Source organism: Berghia stephanieae, chromosome 2 (assembly GCF_034508935.2).
Source record: "Berghia stephanieae isolate SIO BIC M18660-M18661 chromosome 2, UCSD_Bste_1.3, whole genome shotgun sequence".
NCBI lineage: Eukaryota > Metazoa > Mollusca > Gastropoda > Nudibranchia > Aeolidiidae > Berghia > Berghia stephanieae.
Genome location: NC_088361.1, coordinates 106,291,654 through 106,307,316, shown reverse-complemented (window position 1 = coordinate 106,307,316; position 15,663 = coordinate 106,291,654). Strand labels below are relative to the sequence as shown.

The 15,663-nt window shown below is 35.8% G+C and overlaps 1 protein-coding gene across 2 annotated transcripts in view; it reads right to left on the bottom strand.

Annotated features, from left to right (window-relative positions):
• The window catches only part of LOC144966165 (uncharacterized), a 29,404-nt gene extending 14,574 nt beyond the window's left edge, over positions 1-14,830 (bottom strand). Inside the window, exons 1-10 of one of the 2 annotated variants that reach the window (XM_078902299.1) lie at positions 14,642-14,830; positions 13,659-13,767; positions 11,891-11,948; positions 10,443-10,531; positions 8,000-8,233; positions 5,280-5,391; positions 4,693-4,755; positions 4,087-4,225; positions 1,569-2,758; positions 342-461 (exon numbers count right to left, since the gene is read on the bottom strand). In XM_078902299.1, the coding sequence (XP_078758425.1) occupies positions 342-461; positions 1,569-2,758; positions 4,087-4,225; positions 4,693-4,755; positions 5,280-5,391; positions 8,000-8,233; positions 10,443-10,531; positions 11,891-11,948; positions 13,659-13,693 (2,040 nt within the window). In that variant the 5' untranslated portion in view covers positions 13,694-13,767; positions 14,642-14,830. The remainder of the gene's footprint in view (positions 1-341; positions 462-1,568; positions 2,759-4,086; positions 4,226-4,692; positions 4,756-5,279; positions 5,392-7,999; positions 8,234-10,442; positions 10,532-11,890; positions 11,949-13,658; positions 13,768-14,641) is intronic. The other variant, XM_078902300.1, reaches the window with a different exon arrangement.
• Between the last annotated feature and the right edge of the window lie 833 nt (positions 14,831-15,663).

Genomic DNA, 15,663 nt, shown 5'->3' with positions numbered 1-15,663 from the left:
AGCGTAGTGTTCACCTTATTATTATTATTATTGAAGTTATTATTAATATTATTATCATCATCATTATTATAGTAGTAGTAGTAGTAATAGTAGTAGTAGTAGCTGTAGTTCTTCTTCTTAGATTAATATTAATATTGTTATTGTTACTACTATTATTAACATTATTTAAGTATTACTGAGAATCAATAATTCGTAATTTTCCATACAATTTCGTATTTGGCCATGAAACGTGTCTAAAATTTGTAAAATTAAGAAAAATTCGTAAGATTCGGCAGGTATGAAAGTACTATCAATGTGGTTCTTGATTTTCAATAAAATATCTACAAAACAAAATTCATTACCGGCTTCTGGAAACGTGGATTGATGAAAATCTTATTGTGACCACCTACTGGATGCCTTGGAGCATTCTGATTCAAAGGGCGAGGGCCTCTTGGGTTAGGTTGTCGGAAGTTTGCATTCATCTGTTTTTAGTATATATAAAAATACATTTGAGGCGATTTGTCATTTTGTTCAGAAATACAAAATTACCAAGAATGTCTACAGAAGGTTGATAAATAAAGTCTCAAGAAGCTGGAATTTATTGAAGTTTTGTATCATTTAATGGGCAATCCCTTGTTGATCACTGTCCAATACATCTAAAATCTTTTGAAAGGTCAGTATATGGCAAAGCCCTTTCTGCAAGATCTAATAACTCAATATCCCAATCATTGCTAGATGAATAGAGTTCTGAAAATAACAGGATCTGAAACTGAGCTCTTTGCTTTTGAGTCATTTGCACTATCATGTGAATATTCTCTCCCACCATAATAATGTATGATGATGAATCAAATCCAAGTATTTAGCTCAATTAAAATTGCTTGTTATAGTGTCAGGAGTTAAACAGCATATATGTAACACTTCCACATCATTTAAATATCAGGAAAAAAAAGGGGAGATGATCAAAATGAGATGATTAAATGGTCATAGATCTAAAATTAATATTAATGCGCCCAAGAAAAAGTATGGTTAATAGTAATGGAGATCTCCATACATAGAGAAGAAATAAATTCCAACAACAATCTTTGGTGCCCAGTCTGAGACTACATAGAAAGTTTCAAATATATCTCAAGAGCAATGTGTATTGTAAGATTACTTGGAATACACATACACACACACACACACACACACGCAAAACAACAAAAAAAAAAAAACAAAAAAAAAACAACAAACATACACAGACAAAATCCCCCCAAAAGGCTCACACTCAAATAACACACTCTAAACACGTTAATAAGTAGTGACAATGAATTTAGTTTACATTAAAGAGCTGAATAACAGGAAAACAACTACATACATGTCTCTTCAAGTTATTTATTTTAATGAGGACCTAGCTAAACCAAATCATCCATTCAAAGACAAGGAAAGAGGCAGCAGAATTTTTTTTTAATGAAGTGGGCTGATAGAAGCGTCAGCATAATTTAAAATGAGAGATTATTATTGAATATATAGACAATGTGCTAAATTTGTTTAATTCAATTAACGAGAAACTGTAGATAAAATAGAATGATAAAATGAATTAATCTACCAACCTGTGGCCTTGGTGGTCGGTTGCCTTGATTCATCCCCGGTGGATGATTGGACGCAGGGACTGAAACTGACTTTACCAGAGATGGAATTGGCTGTCCTTCGGACATTGCCCCAGAAGACTGTGAGGACTGGGCTGAATCTTTTCCATCCTGACCCCCCTTTATTGGAACTCTTGGCCCAAGCCGGTCATGAATTGTTGATCCTCTATTTCCTAATTCAGGACTCTTCATTGGTGATGGACTTCTCAACATGCCTGGTGATGGTCCTTCATTGGACAACAGAGGCCTAGGGGGAGGACCTCGCGGTCCTCGCATCATCATACCAGGTGGTCCCGAGCCTGGTCCTGGAGCTCTCAAGCGTTGTGGAGGACCAGATCCTGGTGGACCCATGTTTAATCCTGGTGGTAATGGCAATGGTGGTCCTCGCGGACCGGGTTGATTTGGGTTTGGGCCTCGAGGTTGAGGACCAGAAGGAAATGGTCCCCTCTCTGAAGGCCCTCGAGGTCCCGGTGGTCCTGGCATTCGTCCTCTTAAATTCATTCCTCCCGGTCCTCTCATTGGGAAGGGACCCCTCTGGCCCATAGGACCATCTGGGAATGGACCCCTTTGTCTGGGGGGACCATCGGGGAATGGGCCCCTTTGTCTGGGTGGACCATCTGGAAATGGACCCCTCGGCCGTGGAGCTCCATCTGGAAATGGACCCCTCGGCCGTGGAGCTCCATCTGGGAATGGACCCCTCTGTCCTGGTGGGCCATTTGGGAAAGGGCCCCTTTGTCCTCGAGGACCATCTGGGAAAGGTCCTCTTGGTCCAAGCCCGTCTGATGGCATTGGACCTCTAGGTCTACCCATTCTCATCCCCAGAGGTCCCCTCGGACCCATTAAGCCTGGAGGGAGAATACCCCTCAATGCTTGCATTCCTCCACCTCTGATGATCCCCATCAACATTCTTGGGTTTAATGGTCCTGGTAATCCAAGGGGGAAAGGGGGTCTGGGGCCTTGAATTAATCCTGGGCCCTGTGCATCAGGTGGACCCATACCAGGACGTGGGCCATTTCCAGATCGAGCGCCTAAACGGCTGTGGACACTGGGCCTTCCCCCTCTTCCTCCAACTGCTTTCTTTCCTCCTCTCTGAGAAGGCTGGCCTTTTTCCGACATGAATTTGTTGATCTGTTCAGCTTGTTCATCATTTATTTCTGAAAATCCAGAAACAGTAAAAGATAACAAATATGACACAGGAGAGGATAAGGCATCATTCTGTCCAATCCAAGAGATTTAGAAATTTTATATTTATCTTTTCCTCTTCAAATTGAAGACTCTTTTCTTTAAATTTTGATATGCTTTATCCGACATGCATATATTTGCAAGTCTGATGCAATTATGAGCGTGCTTGATTAAATTTTTGAAATAAATAATATTCTTTGTCGGTTCGGGAGTATTTCCATTACAACATAACATTTTGGGTAATCAAACTAGCAAATAACTACACAACGGCTTTACCTCAAGTTAAATATATAATTTGAGGCCACATTTCATATTCATAAGTTACAACATTGCCTGTTCTTGTCCGATCTAATAGATGCTTTTTTTTCCCTCTAAAATTTGGTTATTCTTTCCTTTCTACCTTCCTTCATGCTTTATTTAGCATTGCATTCTATGAGGGTCGATCAAATATAAATTGCCCTGACCATGAAGGAATTGTTCAATATATTCACTTAAAATTTTCAGGAAAAGATTACAATAAAAAATTGTTTAAACTTCTGATATATAGATTTTTTTTTATCTTATTGCGGTTTGAAGCACACAAACCTTCAGCTTTGTCAAAAGAAAGCTATAGCAATCACTATAGCGTTTGTGAAATAAAAAATTTTGACAGCATTGGTGACAGTGGATGAAACCTGGCTCTGTCAATATGATTCAGAATTAAAATGCCAATCAAAGCAATGCAGAACTTGTGAAGAGCCAACCTCAAAAAAGGCAAAGAAGAGCTGCTCAGTATTTTTTGGAGCATGGAAGGCATCATTGTTAAACTATCTTCCAAAGAACAGCAAAACATCCAAGGAAGCTTTGAAACATAGTTCCCCTTTTGCAGGACAATGTGCCGTCTTATCTTACGTGCTGCAAAGTCAACAGCAGAAGCAGATGATTGCGGGTTAGAAACCTTACCTCACCCTTCCTACTCACTCGATTGGGCTCCTTTAAGCTATTTTATGTTCCTTACATTGAAGAAAGACCACAAAGGAATGCCTTTTGAAGACAAAATTGAAGTTTTAAGAGCTTCAGAAGGCTGGTTTAAGGCCAAATCCAAAATCTTTTACTGAAGGACTTTTCAAAGTCAAAGAGAGAATGGAGAAATATATTACTTAAGCTGGGGACTATGTAAAGAAATAAAAGTAAGCGTGCAAAATTTAATGAGAATCAGAACATTCCTTCCACAGCAGAGCAATTTATATTTAATCAACCCTCTACACCACTTTAATCTTACAATAATGCCAGTTCTATATAATTTAAATTCACAATTTACCAAGTGTATCAGGAATGCTTGTTCTCTCTTTAGAGGTAGCTAAAGAAATAACTCCAGTCCTTTCTGTTTTAAATCGTCCTCGATTATTACGAGAGTCTTCATCATCGCTGTCACTCTCACTTTCATGTTCAGCAGCAGGCTGAAAAAGAGAGATAAGTTTCAATCCTACCTTTGCAATTTCTGACCATATTTGTTCTTGAATTTATCACTATATTTTTCTATTTCTTCATACAAAAGACAATAGCAATTGCTTGCTTTAATAAAGATAGGATAGAGACCTACTTCTAAATCACTGGGTGAGAGAGAGAGAGAGAGAGAGAGAGAGAGAGAGAGAGAGAGAGAGAGAGAGAAAGAGAAAGAGAAAGAGAGAGAGAGAGAGAAAGAGAGAGAGAGAGAGAGAGAAAGAGAGAGGGAGAGAGTATACATTGAAATAATACAAAGTCGAGGCTAGGTGATTGTACATTCAATACATAATTTTTAAAATCTTATAAAATTGAAATTTGGAAGAAATCTGTGACATGTTTGAGTTTTTTACAAACTAAATGATAATTTTTATAAAAGCAGTTTTTAAGCAAATTAAATAATAATTTTTATAAAGGCACTCACTTGATTAGATTCCACATGCACTTCAGTTGATCCATCCCCACCGTCACCATATTGTAAGACAATCTGACCATTTTTTAATTAGAAAAAAAAATTTAATTCACAGATATTTAACGTTGGGAGTTGCAAATACAAAGAGAAAAAGAGACTCAGAGAAAAAGAGACTATAAATATACATAGACGCACACTTGCAGAATGTTTGTGGTGAATCAATTTGTGACCATAAATTCCATAATAAAAAAGCACCCCCATGAGGGTTAAACATTTGGACATCTCCAGGTGAAAAACAAGGAACCAAATTGATGATAAACTAATACCAACCACCATATCCAATACTACAACAATACTAAAAGCAGACTGCAGCAGTGACCACTAGTTAATAGTTGCCAAGGTCAGATTCAGATTTAGGACAAACAAAATTAAATCTCAACAATCTAGTACTACTACAACATATTTATCAAAAACTATCAAAAAAAACTCCACAACCAAGATGCATCATTCAGAAGTACCATAACAGCTTCCATCGTTCATAAATTATTTCAATTTTTTTTCTGCTTCTTAAAAAAAAAAAAATATTGAGTCAACTTTACCTCCCTCTCTGAATCATGATGATCATCATACTGCAGTTCAACAACTGTTTCACCATCTGGTTGTTCATAAGATACAGCCACTTCAAGATTCTCTGAGCCATCTTGTGCTGCTCTGAAAACAAATTCAAATTTTGTGTTAGTCTGACTACTGTAGCATGCAATACATTCAATCACTGTGAATAACCATATTATACTTAAGTTTCCATTCACATACTAAGAAGAGCATCAGTGTGATGGCACTGTTGTGGACTCCAGAGGGAAAAAGATAATTGTGCCAGACCCAAAACTACTTTACTGATGAAAAAGAAAGAAATGCCGCAGGTTGGTCAACTTGGGGCCAGGTGAGGAACAAAGCTATTGGCAGGGTTGAATGGAAACAGCAGATCGAGGCCTTTTGTGCCACCTGGCACAGAGAGGATAGGTAAAATAAGGTTAGTTTCTATCCTATAAAATTATCTTTTTAAACTACCAATGTATATTTCCTATCCACCATACCATTTCCTAAAAAATGAAATTGGGACTTTACACAGAATGAAATTAAAGTACTTGGAATGCCAACCAAGTTGCTTGACATTAGATTAGCTTGTGAAGTCAATTGGCACTAACTGTTTCAAGCTGTCAGGAGTCATAAATTGTAAAGAAATTATACAGAAATCCAACAAACAAGAACAAAATTATACAGAAATCCAACTAACAAGAACGAAATTATACAGAAATCCAACAAACAAGAACTCTGAATTTTGGATTTAAGATTTTTGTCTGCCTTTATGAGTTGATCGATTTGAAATAAACCTGCCTGTATTTCAGAATTATCTTTAAGCTTTCATTACGACCTTTGTGCTTAGTTTTTGTTGTTTAAAAAAAATAATAAACTTCACGTTCATTTAAATAAAATACAGCCTTTTTTATGACCACTTTCAGAAATTTGCCATCTCTTTTCAAAGTTTTGATAAAATAATTACTGTTCTCCACAATTTTTTTTAAAAAGCAGCTGTATTTTAGAAGTTTTTATCAAGTTGAGTCTAAAATTATCAAGAACCATAGTCTTAGCAATTTCGCTATTATCAGTACAGACCCTACTTTTATTAATATATAACAATGATATTTATCTATATCTTATATTTTTTTTAAATGAACGGGATGATAGGTTGATCAATACAAAATTTAAAATGCAAGTGTTGATGAATAAAATTTGAACTCTTGCCTATTGTCTAATTTATACATAATTGCGTTTTTAACACTGTAAGATAACCAAATTTTTGTCCGCTCTCTCTCTCTCAAGCCTGAAAGAGGCACATGTAGATGTTTTTTTAAGGGTTTTACGGCGCTTGCAACACATTTAGGTTATATCAGCGCCAGTAAAAAGGAAGAAAATGGGATAGTAAAAAGTTCTTGAATTACAAGTGAAGCACCCAAGAGAAAGTAAGACAAAGGGGAACTGGGAACAAATAGGGATCAGATGTAGATTCCAAGAGCATACTACCAATGTACTTAGTTTGAGATCACCTATAAGTCTCATCCGGACACAAGCACAAAATCCAACAAAGAGGAATACACTCAAATGCTTACATTATACATTAAAAATAACAAATATAATAATACATAACAGAGAGATGATTTACAAGGAAAAAAATATCGTCTCCCAAAACTAACTATATATTTGACTGTTTCCTTCTCAGCCAGGGTATCCGGCCAGGACCAGGACAAAACCCAAGTAATCTCATTCCAAGACAAAGACAGAAATCTAGTTGGAAAACAGATATAGGGGGATAGAAGACACAGTAAGTACGTCCCTGCCCACTATGGGAGGTCAGGAACCCCACCCAGCTTCCCAAGATCACATATCAATATGTTAATCATTTACAAAAATAAAATAGGTACATAAAAACAATCTTCAGGTCATGTGTAAACGACATTGCAAGATTTGGTGGCGATTGGTTTGGTGGATCTGGAGTCTTAGTGGAAGAAAAAGAATTGGATTTGCCAAATATATAATAAGACAAATGTCAAGTAATGCCTGTCCTTTTGTTTACGATTCAGGAAGTCCACACTTTGGACTTTGGAACTGAGAGGACAGTAAAGATCTTTTAGTCAATAAATTAAATCTTTTCAATAGTCACTTTTATTAAACTATAAGCAATGTTTTGGAATTTTCTGAATAAAGGAAATATCTCTGCAATGAAAAAGAATTACAGGGTGTCCAAACAAAATAAAAAAGGCACCCACCACATTACCATCTCGATGTTAGGCCCTTCCTTGATGAGCTCTTACTCTTACCAAACAGGTAGATTGGAATCATTTTTTTTGTTGGTCATCCTCCCCATTCAGAGCTCACATCACTAGATTTTATTCTTATGGGGATACTTAAAAGACAAACGGTTATGATCCAAAACCAGCAACAGTCGATGAATTGAAGGGAGCTGTTGAATATGAATGCACCCAAATACCAAGGTATTGTTTCAGGTATTGTGTGCGATATCATTGCTTGGCATCAATGTCTGGATCAAAATGGGTGCTAATTTGATAACAGGCAGTGAAAAAAAACCCAATTGAATGATACTTGTAAATGTTTTAACACTTTTAAATGTTTAAACAAGCAAAACTTTTAAAAACATTATCTTTTACAGATGCTATATCTAAAAATTATTTCTTTTTATATTCAAACTTTTAACTATGACATGTAAACATTTTTATAAAATAATATAAGCTTTGATTCTTACAATCCATACCCCGAGGAATCAATTCCTGTGTCATCAGGGTATTCGTCGTCTTCTCCCTGGTACCCTTCCTCATATTCTCCATCACCTTGATAGACTTGATCTTGGAAGCCTGACTCTTCCTCCCCTCCCACATTCAACTCATCCTCCAAATCTCCCGTGTCAACATCTTCAAAAACAAATGCTTGTTCATCTTGAACATGATCTTGGTCAGAATTGTAATAGCCTGAGCCATGACTGAAAAAGGGATATATGAACGAATTTAATGAGAATACAGATACAGGAGTTAGCATTTGTGAGGCAATCCAGCACCTATGATTAATCTATTCTTTAATAAAAAGGGCTGGGTTATATGAGTAACCTGCACATCAATCTTAATTAAGGATAATTCTACCACCGGTTGACTCAAATGATTATTCATAAAATCTGCTAGGGTATAACGATAATTTTTTTTTAATGTTGGGAATCACCATCTGGCTGCCATGTTGACATGAATTGGCAGATTGGAATTTAACTTCAAAAGTGGCATAATCACTCGTTCAGCTTAAACCGCATAATTTCATTTTTATAAAACATTTCCTCAATAATTTTGGTAATGTATTGAATAAATCATTAAGGGTGAACTCATTTTATTTTATTTGTCCAATCGGAAGAATAAGTTTGTCAACAGAAAACATTTGATTTAGGTCATGGTTGAACACATTTCTTCATTTTTACTCCATTTTTAAATGAAGAAGTATGGAAAAGAACACAGCAGAAACCAGTGGGAGAGGAAATAGGAAGAAGACGATGGAGGTAGATTGGACACACCTTAGAAAGAATGACTCCACTATAACAAAGAAAGTATTGGACTGGAACCCTCAGGGCAGAAGATCAAGGGGAAGGCCACGAGGAACATGGAGAAGAATTCAAAAAGCTGATATACAGAGAAGCGATAAGACATGGAATGAAATAAAAAGTTAGCTCAGGATAGAGAAGGATGGAAACTGTTTGTGGCCTATACCCTGACCCAGGGTGAAAAAGGCAATGATGATGATAGAGAAGGATGGAAACTGTTTGTCTGTGGCCTATACCCTGACCCAGGGTGAAAAAGGCAATGATGATGATGAACTCGTTTGATTTTCTCTCTCCAATAGAGCAGTAAAGTTAGGTGCCCCAAACGTAAACAATAACAAGTTGCTAGTGATTTCCGTTAGGGACCGGAATAATTTACGCACAATATAGGTCTCCCAATTTTGTAGTTTGAGTTGTAGGCAATACACTTTCAGTATTGAAAATATGTTTACATAAAATCTAACAGTTGCAGAAATAATAATATAAGGCTAAATTATTATGAAAATCAGGCTCCGAATAATTCTCGTTTTGTTCACACCAGCGCAATAATTTGCTCTGGTCTAAAAATAGATAGACTGTAACTTTTGATAAATTTTAGGAAATTTTACCTTTTGTTCCATAAAATATCCATATCTAGACATTATTTGATGCATGATCGAGTATTTATGAATATGTGTTTCTTTTGCCACCTAACAGCCAAATTTTAAAGGTTATTTTTTTCTATTATTTACATTGGAACGTGAGCTGTCAAGACAGGAACATGTGGTTTGCCATGTGCTTCTCGACCTTTGTTTACGTTTGGGGCACCTAACTTTACTGCTCTATTGGAAGAAAAAGATAACAGACATTACTTTCTTCCAGTCGTCTAATAAACAATGGTTTGACATTGTATTTGATTCGACAATTTTATGTAAGTGTACTGATTCTGTAGTGTTAAATGGACAATAGCAATCACATGCTAACGTTTGGAACGGAAAGGACATTGGTCTATCACACAGTACTTTCCATAAGATCCTGGTGAATCAATGCTGGGTGAACAGGGGGAGGGGATGGGGAAATCAGAAAAAATCCTGGGCCTACTACTGGTAGTCCCTAAGGTTGTGAGTGGAAGAGGATGTTTTTTTTCCTGAAATCAGAATCATCAATACAAAAAAAAAAACCTATAAATAAAGTTTCCCCAAATCCTTTTGATGCGCAGCAATGCAGTCTTGATGATGTAGCAGTTCCTAATTCAGTATTGTCAAATGGTAGTCCAGATAAAACTTTTTACAATATCCAGTTATAATTTAGTTGAATTAAAAACATTAAAAGGTATGTCAAATGTCGTTTTCCGTTGATCTTCTGAATTTAATTTTAATGGAAATTTCCAGCCAACTTGTCAATCCCGGTTTGGAATCAGGACTCGACCAACAGAGCTACCAGAACCCCCAGTTTACTCTATCAACATGTAATCAAGAGTTGAAATTGATTTGTTGTGTTCTCAAAAAGTATCATTTTTGATCGGACACATGATTGTTAAAATGAAATCACTTTTTTTGGTTCCATTTTAGCATCTAAATAGCCAGAAATTCCCAATTATGATTGTTCATAGACATTTAAAACAATAACTCACTTTATTGTGTTTGCATGGGAGGTATCAGTTTCAAGACTTAATAATGCATCCTCATCCTCCAACTCTCCCTCCGTATTTAAAACATCCAGCTAAATGATATGAGAAAGAAACAACAAAGATGGTCATACAACAAATTATAATATTTTACAAAATATATACATTATCAATTTTATATCATTAATACTAATACATCTTGAGGTTATCAACTTTTAATTATTCTTTTTAATAAAAAAAACAAAAAAATCTCAACTAAAAGCACAAAAATAATAAGTTACTTATATAGTGATCAACTTCCACATAACTGCTCAGCAGTGCTATACAATATTAATTGCTATTCAAACGTTCATTCATTGACAATTTTATTTGAGAACACAAAAACAAACACGCGCACACACATACACACGCACAGAAATACATCTACACTCACACACAAACATACACACAAATACTTACACTAATAATCCTCAGAACATCAAAAACTTATTCTAATTAAAGATATTGATTGATTAATTATAATAAATTTGAAATAAAGGCAAAAAAAAAAGAGTTAAGATATATTATGAAGATTGAGAATTTGAATCTAAATTTAAGGCATCTTCTGGATGCAAAGGTATTGATAAGATCAGGAAAAAAGTTATGTCATAAGGTGTTCTTAGAAAGCCTGACTATCCTAATTATTTTTACATCTGGGGAGAGCGCATTCCACCAGATGGAGCCACATAGGAATAATCTAGTTCTTGTTGAATTATAATTTTGACATAAATTAATCAGACACACTGGAGCTTGATTATTAAAACATTTATATAAGTTTTTAAAACAATCCTTTCGCTAACTGGCAACACCTACGGAGATTAAATAGAATATCTTTAGTGGGATCATTAGATGTTTTTATCAGTTTTGCAGCTGTTTTGATTGAATAGTTTGTACACCAAAAAGCAAAGAATTACAGTAGTCATATATGCTGGTTACCAAAGCATGAACGATAATTTGTGTAGTGACCCATCAAGAAGATGCCGAATTTCACAAATATTTCTTAAGCAAGATTGGCAAGTTGTTGTTATATGATTCTGCATTGAAGCATCAGAATCAAAGAGTTGAATTTTGCCCATCTCTATGCAGCTTTTTCTAGCATTTTGTTTGGCAGTTGAGCATCAGCGTAAGTTAAAGCAGTTGAGTTCTGCATTTGATGACGCCAACAATAAAGGTTTGAAATCTGATCAATAGTTGAGCTAATTAAGCTATTTTAAAACCATAATTAGGACTGAAAAAAATCCCACATTCCTATATTGTTATTGTCCATATTTTCACATATTCAAACCAAATAATCATTTGCAAATTGATTGTAAAATAACTTAAACTCACTCCATTCATCCTTCTACTTAAATTAAATTTCACATATTCACATGTAGTTAAATCGTAAGTCATTCATTAGGATGACAAAGTCTTACCTCTGCTGACTTGGGATAGTTACCAATTCCTGGCGTATCTCCAAGAAGCTCCTCATCACTGAAAATATATTTTTTAAAATTTATTCTCAAAGATGAATGTCATAACTAGTATAATCAACTAAGTTCATTTTATTGAGTACATTTCTTTATCTTGCAAAATTAACTGCCCTTCCAAATAACAAAATGAATACCTGGCTATAAGCAGTGAGGGATATTGTAAAAGTGTTAGAAGAAAAAAAGGAAGCCAAACAGACTCAAAGTCTTTGACTCATCTTGTAAAAGTCATCTTTCTCATCACCACTTTTCTACACAATTTTCTGCTTCAAATGGCTGTCTACTCTTTCACACCATATCAATAACCCAATTTCTGCAGAATAAGACATGAGGACCATGTCCTTAGACATGAAGACAATTTTTTTTTTGGTCAAATCTTTCACGTACAAAATCCTATCTATATAGGATTATATAAACACAATGCCTCCTGTATCTTCTCCCTATTTTTTAAACAAAATTCAATCCATTATTTATGATAGTGATAGGGATTTATTCAAACTATCGCCTATGTTTTCTGTAGCATTTAAATTCGTCTAGTTCTTTCAATTCATTTGAAAGAATTTCTTCTTCAATTTACTCAACCTCGTCTCCTCCTCTTCCAAGCACAAATCGCTCTGTAACAAGTCAAGGTCATTAACCCCTTCTTCTCGCTTTCTCTCTCGCTACCACTGAACGTCTTTTTGTCCTTGTAATAGCAATTGAGTCAAATTCTTGAACTCTCCTACTTCTACTATTAATTGCCCCAATTGTCTCCATTATCTCATTTTCAAATTTTATCATGGGTGATGTCATGGCAGATTGTAGAATCGAGAGTGGGCGGGTTTAATGTTACAGTAGCGTGTCACCACCGTATTAGAGACAAAAGAGTGTGGGGCTTTGCAGTATGGGTATGTGAGGTCATTTGTGATCATTAGATAGGAGGCAAAGGGACTGGGCAGGGCCTAGACAACAGTAGACAATGACAGTTGTAAGGAGAGACAGCGCGATATCCTTCGTTTTGGGATTGACAACTGTGCATTGTGATCAATGGGTTTGGTTAGAGCTTATTATCTCTCATCACGGCTAATCTCTTTGACTCTTACAAAAGTGTGAAAGTTAATCCAATCTGAATATGAGGTCAGCTTGCTTCAAAACTACTTTTGCTTGTCAAAATCTATACAGAGCTGCCATATGGTTTTTGTTTCTCAGACAGTGGTGGACTAAGAACAATGTTTACAACAGTTTACCATGTGTAAAATGTTAATTGCAACTTCTGTTAATCGCAACATTTTTGCTAATCCCAAGGTGTTGCGATTATATCCGGAGTGGACTGTACAACAAATTATTCTTTTAAAACTAGTTTTCTCCACTAGACTACTCGACTGCCACTTCCACAGACAGTGAGAGCCTCAAGTTCACTTTTCTTCAAATTTGCTGAAGAGGTAGCAATGCACTTGATTGAACAATAAACTTCATGGCATTCAAATACTCTGCATTTTCTGTCAGTTTGTCAGCTGTTGTCTTTTTTCTTCTTCAAGATCTGAAATCTCACAAGTTTAGCTTTCTTCACTTCCGGCACCTCTATCTCCTCTGTCTATTCTATAACTCACACAAGTCGTGGACGTGCATCAACAGTCACAATGTGCAAATTAAATACACAATTTTAACATGACAATTACACAGATCTGTTGCAATATGAAATTAAACAGAAAAACAAAATTGCTTTGCCCAGTACCTGTCCCAGTTATCTGCTCCTCTCTTCTTTGACATCACTGAAAAAAATTCTCTTGCATCAAATTGTTACAGAAGTTGTAATCAGGGCTTACATTCCACTGGAAAAAAATCTGAAAACATGAAAAAATATGATGATAATATCATACCCAAAGTCTTGTATACCGACAAAATTGAGAGAATAAGGGTTGCAGACTTTCAATATATTATTATTGACAAAATTGTGATTTGGTGTTGCTTGTGACATGAGTAAAGTAATGGTGTCAGTGTCACCGGTCTAAATCTAAAGTCACAAGTCACACTCAAATTTCAAATGCTCTAATTTCCATATTATTAGAATTAGTATATTTGATTTTTGAAATATGAATTTCCCTATCTAGTCTAACTGTGGTTATTACACTTGTTTTTGACTGAAATTAATGAAATATTATTATTATTATTATTATTATTATTATTATTATTATTATTATTATTAAGTTATTGACGAAGTTGAAAAAAAAAAAAAAGGCAACGGATTTCACACTCTAGTGAGCCTATCGGCGGCCACTGGACTAGAGTTAGCCACCCATTGGACTTGGAAAACCTCTTGAGGATGGGGGCAAATGAGTGATTTGCGCTCACAAATTTTAATACTGCCACTGTCGGCCTTGTCGCCGTCGTCATTGTGAGGTCGGGTGAGAATTTGACATATGATATGAAGTTGAGTGAAGGTGTGCATAAAATCGGGATAACCGTGGCCGTGGAGGGAAAGTCTCCTCACCCAACGATTCAACGATAAATGCTTGATTTAAACTGATGACTGGTGCCATATGATGCAGATTTGTAACTTTTAAAATAATTAATGATTAAATAATCCACAACGGGTTATAATACATAAAGGCAAAGTTGATTGATTTTTTTTTGTAGTGCAGGCCACTACTGTGAGTGTGAGCCTTGTCTTTTGCCGGATGGCCACTAAAATAATGAAGCTATTTCAACCCTTCCTACCTTATATATTACAGTACTGTTGAGTATTTTATTTCCCTCAAATGTTAAATTTTGAATCGAGCAAAGTATAAATGTCATGTGCGTTAATCCTCAACGTAATATAACTCATTCTAGTCGAAGTATTTCAGAGTCTGCAGGCGGACATTTTATTCAACATGGCATCCACATCAGGGATACCAGATAAAAAAGAATTTTTGAGCCAAATTTGCTTCGAAAAAAAAAAAAAGCCAAACGCCAAAGATTGTCTTGCACCACCATCACTTTTTATTGCATTTTTACCATGGAATGTATATCAACCTCCCCTCCCACCCCCGGTTAAAAAAATGATCACGGAATTTGTATACTAACAAATTGAAGCCAGTCGCCTTGAAAAAAAAAAAGCCCTTTCTAAAATTTAGCCTTTAAAAGCCAAATTCGTACACCCAAAGCCACACCGACAACAGAAATGCCAGATTGTTTTTTGCATAAATGCCAAACAAGTCGTAGAATAATGGCAAATGTTTTTATGTGTGACAAACGAATTTCTGCAAAGCTGAAGGGGAAAATATATTTACAACAGTTGTAAGACCAGCAATGTAATATGGACTATAGACAGCAGCAACAACAAAGAAACAAGATAAAGAAGTTGGGCTGGCAGAAATGAGGATGTTGAGATGGTCACTTGGCTGGACAAATGAGAAATGAAGGAATTCGAAGGTCGACCGAGTGAAGAATGTATCAATAAAGATGAGAGAAGATAGATTGAAATGGTTCGGCATTTAAAGAGACAAGAGAAGGAACGCCCAAATACTAGATGGTTGGATAAGGTAAAGGACGATAGGAAAGAACTGGGCCTGGAGCAAGACAATGCTATGAACCGAGATGCATCGGCCATACAATCTTCTGCCTGAAACTTTGGCCATAATGGAAGAAGAAGAAGATGCACGGAGATGTGACATTCATTATGGCAACCCTGCACAATAAACTGAAAGAAGAAGAAGGTCTTGGAAAATATGCCAAGTGATTTTAGACGTTTAGCATAT